General features: G+C 47.9%; 9 protein-coding genes across 9 annotated transcripts; 8 read left to right on the plus strand and 1 right to left on the minus strand.

Annotated features, from left to right (window-relative positions):
- Positions 1 to 1161: 1161 nt before the first annotated feature.
- Positions 1162 to 1863, plus strand: VTN49DRAFT_4252 (uncharacterized protein; the record flags this gene model as incomplete). The annotated part of the gene is made up of 2 exons (XM_069412178.1): positions 1162 to 1188; positions 1273 to 1863. The coding sequence occupies 2 exons, from the start codon at positions 1162 to 1164 to the stop codon at positions 1861 to 1863; spliced, it is 618 nt and encodes a 205-aa protein (XP_069267447.1).
- Positions 1864 to 3044: 1181 nt separating this feature from the next.
- Positions 3045 to 3698, plus strand: VTN49DRAFT_4253 (uncharacterized protein; the record flags this gene model as incomplete). Its single annotated transcript, XM_069412179.1, has 2 exons — positions 3045 to 3056; positions 3138 to 3698. 2 exons carry the CDS (start codon positions 3045 to 3047, stop codon positions 3696 to 3698), a joined length of 573 nt encoding a protein of 190 aa, XP_069267448.1.
- A 936-nt stretch (positions 3699 to 4634) lies between these two features.
- VTN49DRAFT_4254 (uncharacterized protein) lies at positions 4635 to 5300 on the plus strand (the record flags this gene model as incomplete). The annotated part of the gene is made up of 2 exons (XM_069412180.1): positions 4635 to 4661; positions 4734 to 5300. 2 exons carry the CDS (start codon positions 4635 to 4637, stop codon positions 5298 to 5300), a joined length of 594 nt encoding a protein of 197 aa, XP_069267449.1.
- Positions 5301 to 7481: 2181 nt separating this feature from the next.
- On the plus strand, positions 7482 to 8125 carry VTN49DRAFT_4255 (uncharacterized protein; the record flags this gene model as incomplete). The annotated part of the gene is made up of 2 exons (XM_069412181.1): positions 7482 to 7508; positions 7577 to 8125. The coding sequence occupies 2 exons, from the start codon at positions 7482 to 7484 to the stop codon at positions 8123 to 8125; spliced, it is 576 nt and encodes a 191-aa protein (XP_069267450.1).
- A 2134-nt stretch (positions 8126 to 10259) lies between these two features.
- On the plus strand, positions 10260 to 11916 carry VTN49DRAFT_4256 (uncharacterized protein; the record flags this gene model as incomplete). The annotated part of the gene is made up of 2 exons (XM_069412182.1): positions 10260 to 10693; positions 10749 to 11916. 2 exons carry the CDS (start codon positions 10260 to 10262, stop codon positions 11914 to 11916), a joined length of 1602 nt encoding a protein of 533 aa, XP_069267451.1.
- Positions 11917 to 12047: 131 nt separating this feature from the next.
- On the minus strand, positions 12048 to 13169 carry VTN49DRAFT_4257 (uncharacterized protein; the record flags this gene model as incomplete). Its single annotated transcript, XM_069412183.1, has 4 exons — positions 12048 to 12250; positions 12323 to 12703; positions 12756 to 13052; positions 13106 to 13169. The coding sequence occupies 4 exons, from the start codon at positions 13167 to 13169 to the stop codon at positions 12048 to 12050; spliced, it is 945 nt and encodes a 314-aa protein (XP_069267452.1).
- A 785-nt stretch (positions 13170 to 13954) lies between these two features.
- VTN49DRAFT_4258 (uncharacterized protein) lies at positions 13955 to 14908 on the plus strand (the record flags this gene model as incomplete). The annotated part of the gene is made up of 1 exon (XM_069412184.1): positions 13955 to 14908. One exon carries the CDS (start codon positions 13955 to 13957, stop codon positions 14906 to 14908), a length of 954 nt encoding a protein of 317 aa, XP_069267453.1.
- Positions 14909 to 15692: 784 nt separating this feature from the next.
- Positions 15693 to 17322, plus strand: VTN49DRAFT_4259 (uncharacterized protein; the record flags this gene model as incomplete). Its single annotated transcript, XM_069412185.1, has 3 exons — positions 15693 to 15869; positions 15932 to 16320; positions 16389 to 17322. The coding sequence occupies 3 exons, from the start codon at positions 15693 to 15695 to the stop codon at positions 17320 to 17322; spliced, it is 1500 nt and encodes a 499-aa protein (XP_069267454.1).
- Positions 17323 to 17591: 269 nt separating this feature from the next.
- Positions 17592 to 18266, plus strand: VTN49DRAFT_4260 (uncharacterized protein; the record flags this gene model as incomplete). Its single annotated transcript, XM_069412187.1, has 1 exon — positions 17592 to 18266. The coding sequence occupies one exon, from the start codon at positions 17592 to 17594 to the stop codon at positions 18264 to 18266; it is 675 nt and encodes a 224-aa protein (XP_069267455.1).
- Positions 18267 to 18643: the final 377 nt, after the last annotated feature.

Consider the following 18643-nt stretch of genomic DNA (forward strand, 5'->3'; position numbering starts at 1 on the left):
TTATTTTTCCATCATCTGTGATGATTTCTTGTATTGCATGGCGAGAGCGTGTTTGGAGGGTTCTTTTGCGAGGTTTAGAGTGTTGTTTTGTTTGCCCTGTGAGCGATGTTTATAGCTGTAACTTTTTGAAAATATATCCCTTTGATGTTCATGTTGATACTCTGCGTTTCTGCTATAGAATTCATCTGTACGGTTACCTGGCAATAAGCGATGCGGGTCGTCCATCAAAACAATACACCTAACAGAGCTTGCGAGATGCATTCAATGAGATCGACTTGCATGCTTTTATTCCATATACCTAAGAAACATAATCAAAAGAAACAAGTTTTTCCTTGTCGTTTTGAAAGCAGCAAATAGCCAATTTGATACGTCGGCTACAAGTGAATAGTGAGAATTCAGGAATGTACCGTTATTTGAACGGCTTGGCGAAAAAGAGAACACTAGAGGTACCTTATAAGAGTGGCCTTGGGATTCGAGATTCCGTCCGTATGGTTCGGTGGGACCGACTCATTCCTTAAGGTCTGAATAATGTCCAATAGAAATGATTTATCTGGGCCAAGCTTTTAAGGACAGAGTTCTCCAACCAGTCAGGGCTTGAATGACGTTGGCCTGGACCGTTAGGGCTGACTATGGTCAGAGCCAACTGTCTTCAACCGAGTCAAAAACACCCGCGAGCAACTTCGATACTTGAAGAGATGATCCTACTAAGTAAAATTTACCAGCAACAGAAGCAACCTAAAGAAACTGAACAGTGACAACTGAATGATAGAAATCGAAATGTTGCCTGTCCGCATAAAGGTCAATTCAACATGGAAAGAACACGAGTTGGAAAAAGTGCATTACCTTTAGGTACTTCATTGCATTTGAGTCATGGAGAACACAATCATGGTAGATGCTCGCAAAAAAGAACAATGAACTTGTCACTTCTAGGTTGTCATAACTTCGACGAGCTCCTGATATACCAGCAACGTTCATAAAAATGGCACAATCCATATCCTTGCTAGCGGAACTTCCCACTTTTCAACACCTGCGAAATGTTTCTTTCCATGGAGAATATATAAGGCTTTAAATCCCGTTCAAAATCAGCTCGAATACTTGTCCATCAGAGTTCGTCTTTGCTCAATACTCAAAATCGAAACGTGCTCACATGCACTTTCAGAAATGGGCATAACGAAGGAGGAGCAGGAGGTAAGTTTCCTGGTGATTTTTCTTTTACGAAACCCGTTCCGGAGAAAAAAAAAAAGGAGATGTTGACTAGAAACAAATACATAGGCTCTCGAGGTCTTCATCAAAGAAACATTAGAAGAGATCTCTATTGATCTCGAAGATATAGAAAACGATTATGCTAAATTCAAAAACATGCCCATCACTCAGCCGCCATGGCACTTCATGATGAACATTTTGTGGCTCGAAGCAATGGGGACCAAAGTTTACGGAAGGGCATACGAAGTTGAGGACGCGATAATAGATATTTTGGGATCATCATGGTTCTGGAAGATCTTCTGGAAAATTTTCACACCGCAACCATACAAGCCGTACGTAGCAGAACTGATTAAAACCGGGAAGGCTCTGACGAAGGCCATGGACTATTGCGATGAACTCGAGGAGCGTGAAAAGCAAGCACTTGAGGAATGGAAGAAAAAGGGGAATGAACTCGAACGGCCAATGGCATGGGCAAAAGCCATCAAAGATGAATGGAAATACCTCAAGAAGCACCCGGAATCCGCTAGTCTACCGATGATATTGGCAGCGAGGACAGCTCTCCAGAATTACACTACGGGAGAGTGTCCTGGGCCAGTTAAGGAACTTCTGGATTATCGGGAAGCTAACGGACGTCGCGTGGAACGGTCCGCGTGGATGTAATTGGGCATCTGTGTGCGGTTACTTTCTGTTTATGTCGTTTGTTAATTCTATAATTGCTTGCAGACCGGATTATTCATTCGCTTTAGAACCATTATTGTACGGAGTTAATCTAGAGGAGAACGAAATGGAACTTCTCAGAGAGTACAGCAGAAATCTCTCAATGTAGGAATTTCTTCTCATTCAGAATTGACACCCAGCATTCTCACTGGCTTGTGGAATTAATCAGTTGGTCATTGCAGACACAAAGGAGACCGCAGTGTATAACCCCATCGATCTAGCTTCGAGCAATCAGTGTGAAAAAAAAAAAAAAAAAAAAAAAAACCAACTCTCCTTAACGCACCGGCTGTACTTCCGCCGATGTCCACAGTAGAAAAGTCGGGAAAGACATGACAACTGAAGTTTCTAATGAAGCATCAGAGACCAATCTGATTGGCAAATTTGCGCTATCAAAAAAGATCGTAAGTCTTTCTAGGGGTTTCTTCTTTGTTAATCGTCCGGACCAGTCAGCAGACATTATGAACAATGATCAATAGTTTCAACGGCTTCAAGACGCGTTCGTTTAGATTATCATAAACACTGTTTGAGAAACAAAGGTTATTCTTCAACAATGGAATTGTCAGGCTGTCAGTTTCATTCACATTGTTTCTCGTTGCGATCCACCGCCGCACGACCTACACCTAACAGTAATGAGACTTAGATGATAGGACATGAAATCTGTTTCTATGGAGCCAAATGGAATAATATGGATCGTGATACAATATGTCCGAATTGACTACATGTGGTACAAGTTGAGAATGTAGTGGTGGGACTCCAAGTTCGAAAGATAATCTTTGGTTCTAGCCATATTCCAGCCAGCGTAGAAAATGCATCACAGCTTACACTGCTGGTTTTGTCATTTTTGGAAACGATGAATTCTGTCGATTCAAACGAGTCTCATTACACTGAATAGCAACGCTATCGAAGGATCCCGAAAACTCACCAAGGCCTCCCCATGTCACCATCAGAATGACATGGAATTTCCCACTTTGAATCATCTTGTGGATGTTCCTCTTTGTTAATATATATAATAGGCATTTCGCAGCACGTTCAGTGATCACACAGAAGTACTGCTTCGGTATCTGTTCCGATACGTACGATCAGAACTCACCTATTTAAAAACCCGTGATCACAACTTTGGCAAGATGCCATACACTGTAAGTTCCCTGTTTATCATTATGTGAAATGTCTTGTCGAAAGTGGGGGGAGGGGAAGATACTGACTAAAGACTCGCATAGGTCAAGAACGTAATTGACGACACGTTGGAACCGATCAGTGATGATATGGAAGATCTCAAAAATTATTGTTCGGAATACAAAGAAAAGCCCACGACTCAGCCGCCATGGCTCTTCTTCATGGCCGCAGTTTGGATCGACATGATGCGGAGTAAAATTGCCAAAGAAATAACTATTGTCGAAGCGACGCTGAGAGCCAATGTGATCAACCTGATGGAGCCCGAGTACAATGAGTTGATGGGAAAAATTTCTAACATGAAGACTGCCTGTGATGGGTTTGAAAGGCTTCGGAATGATATCAAAAGTCGCATGCAAGACTCTCGCCGCCAATGGGAGAAATCTGGAAAGAGCTGTGCAGAACAGATGAGATGGGGGGAAGCTGTCGACAATGAAAATGAGCGCCTTCAAAAAGGGCAAATGGGATCTGCTTGTGAGGCAGATGTTAAGGAAGCCAGGTGTGCTCTCCAGAATTACTTCTATGGGGATCCTATGCCTCGGGCAATTAAGGAGCTTTTGGATTACCGGGAACGACGCAGACAGCATGAGGAGAAAAAGACCAAGTGAATCGATCCCAAAGTTCCTATGGTCAATCAGTTGCTGATGCTCCATTTCCTGTTGATTTCGAGAGTTTGTTGTCTCGCTGACCAGATTACTATCTACAAGTTACTAATAGTTTAATCGTTTATTGAAGTTCCGTTGAAGAACCAATGTCTAACATACTCGTAGACAACGTAGTTCCAGCGGACTGGTTCTGGTGGGTACATCTGAGTTACGTAAGGTGCTCATCCATTAGTTATCCAATGATTGTAAACAATCTTCGGTCAAGCTTCTGAAGGGTGACCATTTGACCAATCAAAAAAGCAGGTGCCAAACATGGAGAGCGGATGGAGTGGCTAGGGCTGACCGGCCGTTTGGGCCAACGACGATCATCTTCCGTCGTAGCAGTCATCAACCAGATCCAAAGCACTTACGAGAGAAACGTTTCCTAGGATACTTTGTATGAACAATCAATTAGTGACTCATAATCAAGGCCCCAAAAGAAAAAGGGCCATATCTGAGCAATGGACTCACGACGCCAAAGTTTCCTACTCACATCAGTGGCTTGTCCGGAAACTCCCGCAATCTGACTTTGAGCATCGCAGTTCAAAACGTTGTTTTGGTGTTCCTGTTATTCGAGTCAGAAAGGCTTGTAAATTTGGCCAAAACTTACCGGAGAACGCCATAGACTCACCAATCCAACACACTAATAATGACATTGTCGAATAATTCCTCGTGACAGAGCAAAATTCCGTATGTTTCTATTCAAATAGAACGGATATTTTCTCCTTGTAAGATCAACGAAATATTTCTCTCGCCGGTATAAATAGGGAGCATTTTCGACGCTCTAGACTCGTACACATTTCTCCAGAAACAACCGATCAGATCGCTTCGGAGCAGACAAAGCTCATTGTCAACTGAAGACAAACAAGTCATTGAATTCTTTATGAAAAAGCCAGCAAAATGGCTGATCTCTTCAGAGAAGAGCAGGTAGGTTCCTGCTGAGTTTTATGGAATCCTTCCCGAGCAAAGAAAAGAGAAGTTGACTGGAGACATGTATAGGTCAAGCACTACATCAACTCACGTATTGAAGAGCGTAAAATTGACATCAAGGATTTTGGTGAATTGGTCGACAAGTACAAGAACGCAAAGAATGTTCCCCCGTGGTATTACTATGCGGGTCTCGTACTTATCGATCACAAATGGGACAAAATTACCGAAGAACTGAACAAACTTGACCAGGAAGTGGACTCCTACAAGAATCACATGGATGAGTCTCAATACAGAGACTACAAAAAAGATGTTGCTGCTAAAAAAGCGGCTTTGAACGGAGCACAGACACGTCGAGATGATATTTTACTTCATATTGAGGTGATATCTGAGTTGTGGACAAAAGAGGGAAAAGAGAAAGATTGTAAACGGCCACGTATATGGGGAGAAGCAATGGTAGATGAGTACGACCGCTACAGGAACGGCAAGAACTTTGCCAGTCTGCCTTGCATTCTGGCAGCCATTCAAGCCCTTCAGAATTATGACGGCGGACCGACGCCATTGGCGATCAGGGAATTCATGGAAACAGTGACGGCAGGACTCCGCGCACTCAAGGAACAGAAATCCACAAAAAAATGAAGAGGAGCTTGAATTCGGTCAGCAGTTTCCTGGTTTTCTCCTGCTAATTTACGTTGCCTGTCGATGTGCCCTGATTGTCTATGATTTCAGACTGCCTGTTTCTGATTCAGTCGCTTCTTTGTTAGATAGGTTTTTTGTAATTCTATGGAGCGTTGTTTTGTTTGCAGAGACTCGAGTACAGTTTTTCGTCAATGGTGCTATCTATTACATTGCAGTTGGCATACGATTCTGTCATCAGAAGGTATGGCACTCTGCTATTGTTAACTCCATATAGGAAAAACAATGGGCTTGAGTTCAGAACTAAACCATAGTTCCTTGATATTTGGTATGACAAGATCCCAGGCCTAGAGCGTCTCCCGCTTGTTTCATGTCCACCGTATTATTGGGCTGCAAACTTGCCCCTTTGTATGCATACCGGGAGGAGTGAGCCAACATATTGGTGACAGATTTGCGCTAGTATCCTCATTGGCAGGTCAGGGTGATGAAGTCCCGGACTTTTCACACAGGCAAAGTCTATAAGTCAACATTCACCGCAGGCTGTATAGGGATAGTCTCCTGGCCTTTGTTTGACTTTGGCCGTACCTTTTCGTTTGTCAGGAGCGACCGTGTGATTCTTACACCAAGGGAAGTTTTCATCGTTTCCATTGGCTCTTCCATATCTATGAGGCGGTGGATCGTGCCTTCGTGACAAGGGTCCCGCTAATCACGACTTCCCGGCCATTGTTGGTGCGTGAGTGACTCTGTTTGGTCCATTTGCGGCCTATTCCTCTTCTTTCAGTTTCGAGAGGTCACGCATCTTGATGGACTTCTGCCAATTTTGTCCCCTCGTAGAGGCTTGCGATGTATGCTGATACACGGTTGTTCGATCTCCTTGCTTATTTCATTTGCTTGAGGATTTCCACTGTCGTTGCCCCGATGACTTTCGAATTGATGTCAAGGGACAAGTAAAAATTTCCGCCTCCCGCATTGACTTGTGGTCATCATGTAAGCTTCTACGATGAGTCAAAGGCACTCGTATTGCATGGGCGCTCTATCGCTACCTGGATTCTGATGCATTTCGGCCTCGGTTGGATTGTCTATTGGCCTAGAAACGGTTATACGGAGTGATGTTCACAGAGCACAGAACTCGGCCTATTAATTCGAAAGAATATTCCTCGATTTGTGTTGATGACCAGCATTTTCTACAACTTACGGAGAACGTTCGTGTTAAATCCATTGTTTGGGGCGACAAAGGAAACAGTAAAGAAAAAGCCGCGCTCATAGATCAAGAGTTCCAGCATTGAATGTTCACTTTGTTCGGTATTAAGGGGCCAGTGGCATAATCAATATTCGCTGATGTTCCATTGAAAGATGACAAAGAGATGGCAAACTGCTGTCTAACGTATTAGTGCTTGTACGGAGTAGTTCTGGCAGGTGGGTCAAACCGTATTATGTCAGAAATTCATGATCCAATGAAATGAAATGAGATCAGGCCAAGCTTTGCGGAGTCGATTCTTTTCACCAGTCAGGATCTGTCATAGGCGTGAACGTGGAGACGTGTGGACGGAGCGGTTCGGTCTGTCCCCAGCCATCATGGCCAACGATGATCGTTTTCCGCCGCTCCCGTCTTCAACGAGGTCACGAAGGATAGGTTTGAAAGGATGTTTGTCTAAATTTCAATCAATTACTGAGTGCATTGTTAGCTCTTAGTGATCAAAGTTCCGTATCAGAGCGGGCATTGCTCGTAAAATGAATCACAATGGCGTGAATTCATATAACAGCAGTAGTACCTAGTACCTATCTTTGTCCGGAAAGTTCCAGTAATATGACTTTGGAGATTCAAGTCACTCAGTTCGAGAAGTCTATGTCTTTAGGGATTAAATTGCATTTGAGTCAGCTAAATTCGTGAACAATACCGCCAAAGTTGACTCTTTTGGAGCAAGCCGTGATTTCATCGATTCAACACAGTAGACACTAACGATCTTGTCGAAAACCTCAGTAATATCCAGCAAGCTGTCACAAATTTTATCGATTAAATACGGAAATTTCCTCTTTGTAAGATCAACGAGATGTTTCTCTCCACAGGTATAATAAGAGACACTTCATTCCGTAGTGACACATCCACAGCACAATCTAATCAGATTACTGTGCAGCAGAGGAAGCTCGTTCTCAACTGACGACATACACGCAAGATTTGGAAAAATGGTTGGCGTCTCTGAAGCGCAAGCGGTAAGACCCATTGATCTCCACGAAACTTTTCCGAGGATGCAGGAGATGCTAACTGCGAACTTGTATAGATCAAGGTTCAAATGAACCTTGATCTTAACGCAATAGACATTGACATTGCAGACATCCGGAAAGAATGCGAAAAGTACAACGACAAGTCAAGGAAGGAACCGCCGTGGGTTTTCGAAGCGGCAGTGCTGTTCATCGACCATAAGTGTGACAAGGCCCTTGACTGGCTGGAGGAACTCAGGGACCAGGTGAACAGCAACATGGATGTTTTTGGATTATATCATATCCCAGCGTACAACGCAGACATCTCCCACAAGATATCTACCTTACAGGGGATACGGGTACATCGCGATGAGGTTGAGCGGCGTGTGAATGACACATGCAAGAACTGGAAGAGCGAAGGAAAAAGTTTCGAAAATCCAATGTCATGGGCAAGAGCAATTCGGGACGAATACGACCGTTTGAGGAAGAATTTGCAATCTGCCAGTCTGCCCTTTATTCTGGCAGCCAGGACTGCGCTTCAGAACGTCCGCGACGGAGATTGCGATTGCCCACTGCAGATCAGGGAGCTCTTACAAATTCGAGAGAAACGAAAGCAGCAGGAACAGTAATTCAAAGAAATGACGAAATTTGAGTTCAGTTCGCAATGGTTGATTCTTCCGGCTCGCGTTGTCAAATTGCAGTGGTTTCGGTTCTATCTGTTGACGTTGCCTGATTTTCTGTGTTTTCAGATTGCCGCTCAATGTTTGGCCTAACATGTCGGCCTACTAATTAATTTCAAACTGGTTCTAATCTTTGGAATGGATTTTTTTTTTCTGTACGGGGGCCGTTGTGTTGGCAGAATAGAACGCAGTCTCAATCCATGAATACAGGTGTCTTCAGTTGCTCAGTCCAAAAAAAATATCGGGTATTAGTACTCCTACTCACGCCCAGCCCTCTGCAGTATCCTCTCAATCTTTCATAAGTCAGTGTCAATTGATCAATGCTTAGAAGCACGAAGGAGACAAGGCCACGCTAATGGGCCAAAATTCCGGCATTTGGTGCAACTAAGCATCAGTGTTGGCAATACAAGTAGGCATATGTCGGATTTGTCGTCTACTGTGCAGACGTTTCAGCAGACTAGTCTCCTACGCAGCCGTCAGCCAGGTCCCAGTTTTCATACTACTAGCAATTAAATCGTCTCGACGTTCACGGGCTGAGACGGTCGTATGAAAACTTGAGGAAATGACTAAACGGCCTACTGTCAACGTCAATGAGCTAGGAGTGGCCATAACGACATGCGCTCGTGAATTTGCTTTGGTGCGAGGAAGCTCGGCGGTGGTGATAATTGACTTTGAGCACGCCAAGGCTGTTCCGTGAAAGAGGACGCCAATGTACTAGAAGGGTGTCTCTTCACTTCCTCGGCCATGCCTAGTAATCATGTACATTTATGAGTAACATAGCGACCACCTCTCCCTCCCTCGAAGATGGGAAAACTTGCCCATCCGGGTAGTGGCTGTAGTGCTGTCTTGCTTATCACCAAAGTCAAACTACTTAGCAGAGCCTTGGCCGTCACTTCTGATTGATCAGCGATTCCGCCTAACAAGTGTTAAAGTTCAGAGCCGTCCAGCCACGGCTAGTCTATCCATGGGTGAGGAACATCTCGACCTGTCGCCCCGTTCCACGCGACTCTCAGGTGACCATCTTGCAATCCCGATATTCCGACACCGACACACACTTTGGAGTCCAGGCAGCTCGGGTTTTCCAACAATCGGTCCTCCCGCATTGGGGTTCATTTGATATTATTTCAAGTTCTAGATTAGGATTTGATGTCGATAAACACCCGATGGTACTAAATCGCGATCTACTACACCTGACGATCAACAATCAACGAACAGATATCAGCAGTCCAATCCAAGTTAAAACGCGGACTCAACGAGACTGTCACTCTTCCGATGAATGGAACGGAGAACTCATGAAGTCGTCGACTCATATCCGGAGTACAGATTGCAACAATGCGAACTTCATTGCCAGCAGCCACAGTCAGCCATAACTCATACGAACCCTAATTGCCGAAGAGCTCCGAAGAGTGAACTGCATACTATCACTTGATTAGGAAATGCTGCTTCCGGCGACTCCTCGGCAGTTCAGAGTGGCAACAGTTGACACGGTTTGCGTCCAATCCATGTCCATATTGCGCGGCGCAACACTGTGACGCCGGCCAGCATCCAGTTGAGGCTACCATGGTCGGACACGAAATCAACCTAGTCTTGGTTCTTCATATTCCTGGAAATAACGCTGGGATCTATGACGGCGGACCCCGCATGATACGGATGCATGCAAAACCTTCCGCTAACTTTCACAAGGCGTTAAAGCTGCTACCCAGAGCCAACCGCCTGGACGCGAAAATACGCAGCTAAGTACGCCAAGTAAACTCAGAACTTTCCCCATGCTTTGTTTCCCTGCCTGGAAATCTGTTATTTTTCAGCACATGCGACCACACCGATGCTAGATAGGATGATCTCAGACAATGGACGTGATTCGTTCGTTGCAGCAGACCGGTTGGTCACCAATTACATGGTTATGTGTACAACTGACATATTTTAGACCAGGGAAGAAGTGATGCTTCCTTCGTGCCTGCGCCATATGGTTTCTAGGACCGGCTGCGTCAATACATATTTGCCGAATGGCAGCAATCTGTTAGACAAACTCTTTGGCTTTAAGGAAATCGGACCTTTTGATGCCACCAAGCATATGTGATCTACCATGTGGAATCACGCTCCAGCAGAATTCAATCCGCCGCGCTGGCTTGTGCTGGTTGCTCTCGTCCTCTCGCTCACCCTTCTCCGCTCCGTCTCCAACAACATCCGCCATGCACGCAATGCCCGTCAGCTTCGCACCCGCGATCCTCCCTTACGCGTCAACCGTCTGCCGCTGGGCTTCGACTTCCTGCGGCGCCTGTTACGTGCTACCGCTGAGGGCCGCATCGCCGAAGAAATGGTCAGTGTATACAAGGAGACGGGCGCAAAGACACTCAAACTACACGTCCTCGGCCGCACCCAGTTCTATACCATGGAACCCAAGAACATCCAAGCCATGCTCGCTACGCAGTTCTCTGACTTTTCGCTTGGCAAGAGCCGAGAAATTAGCCTTCGGCCTATGTTGGGGCGCGGTATCTTTACCGCTAATGGTCCCTACTGGTCTGCTACTTTGAGATTGAAGCGCCCTTTTCTGTCCGTGCTAACGCCGCATTAGGGAACATTCGCGTGCTATGCTTCGCCCCCAGTTTGCCAGGCAGCAGATCGCCGATCTTGAGTCCGAGGAAAAGCATGTGCAGCACCTGCTGCTGACCATCCAGCCCGATCGGTTGACCGGCTGGGCCGGCCCGTTGGACCTTTCGGTCCTATTCTTCCGACTCACCATAGACTCGGCCACCGAGTTTCTGTTTGGGCAGTCCGTGCTGTCCCAGATCCAGGATATTCCCAACCACGCACTGGATAAATCGGAACTGCTTAGCAAGGGTGACTGGCGGGCCTTTGGAAAGCACTTTGATCGAGGAACGTATGCGTTGGGCATCCGTATCCGAATGGCGGGGTTGACATGGCTACATTTCTCCCGTACCTTTAAAGAAGACTGCCGCGAGATTCATCGGTTCGCGGATTACTTTGTGAGTTTAGCACTGCAACGGGCAGAGGAGAGAGAGAATCAATCGGCAACAGTAGAGGAGGGTAAGCGGTACGTTTTCCTGGACGAGCTGATCAAGGAGACGCGCGACCCTCTCGAGCTGCGCTGCCAGCTGCTGCACATCCTCCTCGCTGGCCGGGACACGACGGCGGGTCTGCTATGCTGGGCCTTCTTCGAGCTTGCGCGCCACCCAGACGTCTACGAGAAACTTCGGAGGACGATCCTCGAGACGTTCGGGCCGTACGAGTCCCCGCGGGACATCACGTTCGAGCGGCTCAAGGGTTGCACGTACTTGCAGTACGTTCTTAACGAGACGCTACGGCTATGGCCGCCTGTGCCAATCAACTCGCGCATGGCGGTGCGGGACACAACGCTTCCCGTGGGTGGCGGGCCGGACGGCAAGAGTCCTATCTACGTGCGTAAGGGCGAGGAAATCCTCTATCACGTCTTTGGTGTGCACCGGCGCGAGGACATTTGGGGCCCCGATGCATCCGAGTGGCGACCTGACCGGTGGTACGGCTACAAACCCGGGTGGGAGTACCTGCCGTTCAACGGCGGGCCGCGCATTTGCCTCGGCCAGCAATTCGCGTTGACGCAGGCCGGATACGTGATAACGAGACTGGTGCAAAAGTTTGACAAGATTGTCCCAGCGGATCCGACGGAGAAGGCAGTGCATCAATTTGGGGTAACGAGTTCTCCTCGTACCGTGCTGGTACGATTGCATGATTCGACTGCTTAGTAATTTCTCGCCATTTCTGTCCTTCCTGGCCCAACTTCTCTCATGAAAGTCTACGTGACACTTGTAGTGAGCAAGAACCTAGTGTGCCATAATTTATGTATCTTAATATCATGCTTCATCAGTCACCCTATTCATTTATAAGTTTTATCAAAGAATCCAAAGTCGACGTTGAACGGAGGGTCGACGTAGCGCTGGAGTTGCTTCTTGGCCGTCAGATCGTCAGAGTATTGCTTGATAAGTGCGACATCGTCGGCATCCAGCTCGATGAGATTCCGGTTCGCGGTGATCCGGTCCGGGTTGACAGACTTGGCAAGAACGACGGAATTGCGAGCCACTGAGACCAACATCAGACAAAAAAAAAAAAAAAAAAAAGAAATCATCGGAAATACGGAGCCAAGGGACTTACGGTGCCAGCTCAACAAAACCGTCGCAGGCGAAACATTCCTCTTCTTTGCAATCTGCACGACGGGTTCAGCCGTCATGAGGGGGCTGCCCGTGCTGCCGAGTGGCGAGTACGCCGTGATGACGATGCCGCGGGCATTGCAGAAATCAACAATGTCCTGCTGAGGCAGGGCTGGATGGTTTTCGATTTGGTTTACAGCAGGCACAATGGTGGCCTCAGCGAGCAGTTGCTCGAGGTAACGGACGCTGTAGTTGGATACGCCGATGGCCTTCACCTTACCGGTGGCCGGCAACTTCTCCATGGCCTTCCACGTGTTAACATGGTTGTGGGTGCGGATCAGATCACGAGTGCCATCGGGCAGGGTTGGGAAAAGAGGGTGATTGCCTGCTAGCTGTCAGAATTGATTCTTCCTTAGTAAGAAAGAAAGGCCAAGTACCCTTAGGATTCATGTAAATCGGCCAATGCACCAGATACAAGTCCACATAGTCCAACCCCAACGCCTTCAAGCTCAGCTCCAGGTTCTCTTCAACACGCTCTGCATACGTGGCCCACAGCTTGGTCGTCACGAAGAGGTCCTCGCGCTTGACCAGGCCCTCGTCAATCGCCCTTCGGATGCCCTTGCCGACATCCTCTTCGTTCTGGTATGCAAACGCCGTGTCGATATGTCGGTAGCCCACCTTGATGGCGTGATAGACCGCTTCCTGCACCTCCTCGGGGCTGGATTTCCATGTTCCTGACCTGGTCAGTGCATGCATTTCCCGCCTTTTGCTATGCCGCTAAACCTACCGAGGCCAAGGGCGGGGATCTCCGCGCCCGTGTTGAGCTTGTAGCGCTTGTCTGCGATGGACATTGTGATTTTCTCACACGGTAGTTACCTATCCTAGGTCTAATCAAATGCTGAATTCTACGGAAAAGAAAAATCACCTTTAAGCAGTGTAAGGAATGACCTCGCCACTTTTAAATCGACCCCGCGGTTATTGTCCCTCAGTTCCTGGACAATTAGGGCACACGGGCAATTTCCCCCCACTGCACCCCACGGCAATTCACCCGGTGTGCCTCTGGCCCTACGCGCTTTGTCCAATTCATCCACCTATCAGAAACTGCTCGGGCTAATGCCGCCCGAGGGGGTCCAACCCTCGGTTCCAGCGTCCAGGAATCCAGGGTCCGAGAGAGGTAACGTGGCAAAGAGAACGAACCCGACTCCACGTGACGTCTACTAAAAACAGAACACCCCACGTGACTACTTGGAGCTGACTAACCCTTCTCGGAAATCGTTGCCCGTTGCCGACTCTGATCGCTGATTGGCTCGTCGGAAACCATTTTCTTCCCAGGGTTCAAAGCCCTACGTTTATCTTGCTGTCGGTCACTGATGGCTGTCGGATTTCGAATTCAGTACTGAACGGAAGATGCCGTGGGAATTTGTCTCTCTTTCTGTCTCAACGGCGCATTCCTGTTCACTCTGGAATCCAGGTTCCGTCAGTAGTTGTGTATATAAGACCAAATGGCCGCCATGACGGGGTTTTCCTGCCATCCAAGCTTGACTATTGAGAGTCTTTTGTCTTTCTGCAAATCGATCAGCATTTATCAGTGTCATTTCTCGGGCCCAGATCAATTCAAGTGATTTGACGATTCACTATGGCGCCGGTCGCTGTTGAGACACCTCAAAACAACACCTTCAAGGCCCGCGATGGCGCGGCCCTCGAGGAAATCTCCGACAACATCCAGGAACTCAACGCCATCAAGGTCTCTATGCAGCAGAACAAAGAAAAGGGCCTTTACGACGAATCCGAGTTCGACAAGAACAAAGACAAGAGCAAGTTCCGGCAGTACGAAGCGGCCTGCGACCGCGTCAAGAACTTCTACCGCGAGCAGCACACGAAGCAGACGGTCGCGTACAACCTCAAAGTTCGAAATGAGTTCAAGTCCAAGACGCGCGCCGAAATGACCGTGTGGGAGGCCCTTGAAAAGCTCGACTCCCTGATCGACGAGTCCGACCCAGACACTCAACTGACTCAGATCGGCCACGCTCTGCAATCCGCGGAGGCGATTCGCCGGGACGGCAAGCCGCGCTGGATGCAGCTGACCGGATTGATCCACGACCTGGGCAAGCTCCTGTACTTCTTTGATGCCCAGGGCCAGTGGGACGTTGTCGGCGACACATTCCCTGTCGGTTGCGACTTTGACGACCGCATCATCTACGGCAAGGAGTCCTTCCGCGACAACCCAGACTACAACCATCCCATTTACGGCACGAAGTTCGGCATCTACTACCCTGGTATTGGTCTCGACAACGTGATGCTTTCCTGGGGTCACGACGAGTATCTCTACCACGTTGTCAAGGATCAGTCGACATTGCCGCCCGAGGCGCTCGCGATCATCCGCTACCACTCGTTCTATCCCTGGCACAACGCTGGCGCGTACCGGGAGCTTATGAATGAGAAGGACCATGAGATGCTCAAGGCCGTCAAGGCCTTCAACCCTTATGACCTCTACAGCAAGGATGATGATCTTCCTAATGTGGAGGAGTTGAAGCCATACTATCAGGAGCTGATTGATGAGTTTTTCCCTCAGAAGGTTATTAAATGGTGATACCCAGGTTTTGTTATGATTTGCATGGTGTTGGTTTGGTCCAAGGTTGTTTTGTTTTAATTCATGTTCATAGAAATGGGCTCATTGCAAATTCTTAATCCATCACTTCAGCTGAGAAAATTGGTTTATGACCTCAGGAGACTTAGATTTTGTAGAGCCACAACAATAGAAATTCTCAAGCCAACTCTTTTATCATGTGGAGTTATCTCGGAAGCTTCTGTCTGCAAATTCATCTGCTTGTGCGGCGTTTGATCTGTCTCAGCCGCAAGTGGTAAATTTCGGCTGCGACTCCTAGTCAATGATTTTTTAAACGAACCAGAACCGGAAGCGTCTTGAAGTCATCACTCTGCAGTTATTAAGTGCTGGAAATTTAACCTAGTTCAAAAAGAGCAAGGTTTGTATAGATGGACAGGATCGACGTGAGAATTGGTTGTGGAGTCTCGATTCGCTCGGTTGCTGTCAGGACCCTGGAAGAGAAAAGATTTGACCAGGCCGTCGGAACAGAATCCGACAGGTGAATTTCAGTTGATCGCATCCCGAAAACACATCTGGCGGCAAACCGGGCAAATGGATGGTGCGAACATGTTTAGCCTCTCAAATATTTAACTTGGCTGACTAATTTGGTTTGATCGAATCTCGTAACTGCCAAATGCCCGAATACGAGAACGCCCGTCTTTCAGAGTTGGAAATCAGCCGCGTTTGCAGTTTCAAATCGCAGTGATGAATTCCTCTGCTGGCTGCTCTATGAGTGATTTGGCGCTTCCAGATATTCTCAATAGCCATCATGCGGATATTCACTGGTCTCCGCCCAAGCCAACTTTGGAGACGGCGGGCCAAAGCATCGCAAATGGAGGAGCAGAAGAAACAAAACAAATTCGATATTGTAGGCTCTTTGCCTTCGGAGCTCTTGACTGAGGTGGTGAAGTATCTGGAACTTCCGGACGTTGTTCGAAGCCGAAGGGTACTATTCCTTCCGCATTTGACATTCATTCCAGTGCAATATCCTGACTGAAGCGGATCTAGGTTTGCAAACGATGGTACGAGATGTTTTCGAGTAATACAATCAGCAGGTGTTTTTTGCGCGACACATTGAGATTTCTAGACCTGGCCCCGGAGGAAACGAACGTGGACGTTGCCAAAGCGACGAGCTATTTCCGATGGCAACATGGGTTGCAATGCGGCCGGCCGGTGAAGGAAATTATTGCTCATTGCCCACCAAGAATCTGCGAACGTATCGGTCGAATCAGGTACCATTCACGTCGGCTGTGCTATGCATATTCTGTTGACGGTCACAACCACGAAGTTTACATGCTAAACCTCGAGACTGGAGAGAGATCAACTTGGGCCAACAGTTACGAACGTGGCATATATAGCTTCGAACTCTCCGATCGCTACCTTATAGTACTGGAAATGTAAGAGGTTTGAGGATTTCTTTTTTAATTATTCCAGTCTAACATCCAAGCTAAAATGGTGAGGATAGTGTGGATAGTGGCAGCCTTAGCGCTGTCGGTCTGACAGCATGGAATATCGACACAAAGGAGAGATTGGTACAAGAGCTGCCTTGCTTTCCCATGCAGCATTATCTCGTAAAAGACAAGGTGATCATCGGCGACCGCCCCCGCAGGGAGGGGCCTTCTGTTGTCTACGTTTGGGATATAGGCTTGAATCTTGTCCGGAAGATTGACATTGTCACGAGAGAGCCCATGGGACCCTGCCTGTTGCATTTGGATATCGATGACGATGTGTTGGTCTCGTTCCAGGTCAGCTGGCGGTGGTGCCTTCCACCTCCGGTGCAGCAGACAAAGTGGAAGTTGACAACCGGGGAGCTACTCGAGGAAAAGTTGTTCCTACTGCCGAGAGGTTCTGGTGATATCATACAGCCGGATCATTGGAGATATTTTTGTCCTCCCACTTACGGAAACAGGACAGTATCCAGATACTGCAAGAAGTACGGTTATAACGGCTGGGAGCTGCACCTCATATATGACTACACTATCGACAAACTGGGTGCCAGGTGGTTCGAGTGCCCTCCTTACAAGAGCAAAAACGCCATCAAGCGCCATCCACCTACTTTCTCACCCTCTTTCTACTGGCTTAAGGAGGTTGGAGAACCCATCGCCTTGGACGTACCCGATACACCAACCCAGCTGTCGTATCGGGGAGACAACCGGGAGATCGCTGTTCCTTGGTCAGAACCCGGTCCCGGTTTTGACATTACTCCCCGCATGATGTACCGCGCTAGGAAATGGCCTTATATACTCCCTCCGATGACTTTCGGCGACAAGGAAGTCTTTGGCCTCGTCGTCCCATCCGAGGGCAAGGTTCTGCTTTGGTTCTTCAATCCGAATCTCGCACCAGATCACATCCCAGATGTACCGGGCTTTTTTATGGAGAATTTGGACAATTTCTATTAGAACATCCGTCGGTTGCAAAAATGTAGTCACTCTTGGCGCGCGTTTCAACGCCAACACACACAACTTTGGTCGTGACGCGCTTGTGTATGTACTTCTCTGTAACTGCTTCCACTACCAGTCTAATGCTGCCATTTTCACTTCATAAAAAAGGTTTTACAATCCGAATTATATGTATGGGTTGTTCTTACCACATGCATGGGCACATTTGTTCAAGAATGTGTCCATGCCGCTTATGGTAGTCATACGAGCCATCCATCGCAAAGATAAACATGCCACGGCACGCGCGACCTTCTCCCGTTGCGTACGTTCCTCGCGGCCTTGATTCTGTCAAGTGCGCACAAATCGTACGGCTGCTGGCGTCTGGCGCGAGTTGCGTAAACATTGCGAAAGAGGCTAATGTCTCTGATAGAACGGTTTACAGGATTCAATGGAACCTCGTCGCCCATGGCAGTGCGAAGGCGCCTCGATATCGAAAGTTAGGGCGTCCCTCGAAACTCACAAAAGCCGATGAGGATGCTCTATTCGAGTATTTGCTGCACGAGGGCTGGAGATACCAAGACGAGATGGAACAGTGGCTATGGCATGAGCGGGGGTTCCTAGTTTCCAAGTCTACAATTTGTCGTCTCATCAAGAACCGCAATTGGACCAGAAAGAAACTCAAACGCATCCCTCTCAATCGGAGCGAGGCGCTTAGGCGTGCCTATCTCGACGACATTCGTCAATTCACGGCCGAGGATCTTGTCTTTGTTGACGAGTCCATTTTCAACGAAAAGACAGGCTGGCGGCAGTTTTGCTACTCCACGATCGGGACTCAGAGGCCAGTTCGGGCGAATACTGATCGAGGTCGGACGTGGAGTATTTGTGCGGCAATGGGTGTTAATGGCCTTCTCCCTTGTACAGGCATGAAGGTTGGGTATTTCAGCGCCGAGAACTTCATCGGCTAGCTGGGGCACCTTATGGTACGCGTGGCCTGGCGACATCTCGAACCACGAGGGACACGTGAATGAACTTTGGAATGAACAATGGCCTTTTCACCAGTCTGCCGCTCATCGGCAGCGGGAACAGCCCGGAAAGTTGTAGCGATCAGCCTGAGGTTGGGAAGCACGTCGCGGCGGCATCGTGATATGGTGACGGAGTGGCAAACAAACGTTCGAATAAAATTCAACTACAATTGAAATAGATAAACAAGACTGTAGAGTGCGTTTTTGAAAAATGGCAGCATTCGACTGGTAAATGGAAGCAGTTAGATGGACGTTCATGCACAAACGCGTCGCGACCAAAGTTATGTGTGGGGGCGTTGAAACGCGCGCCAAGAGTGACT

Source organism: Thermomyces lanuginosus, assembly GCF_041956635.1.
Source record: "Thermomyces lanuginosus strain ATCC 200065 unplaced genomic scaffold VTN49scaffold_31, whole genome shotgun sequence".
Taxonomy (NCBI): Eukaryota; Fungi; Ascomycota; class Eurotiomycetes; order Eurotiales; family Trichocomaceae; genus Thermomyces; species Thermomyces lanuginosus.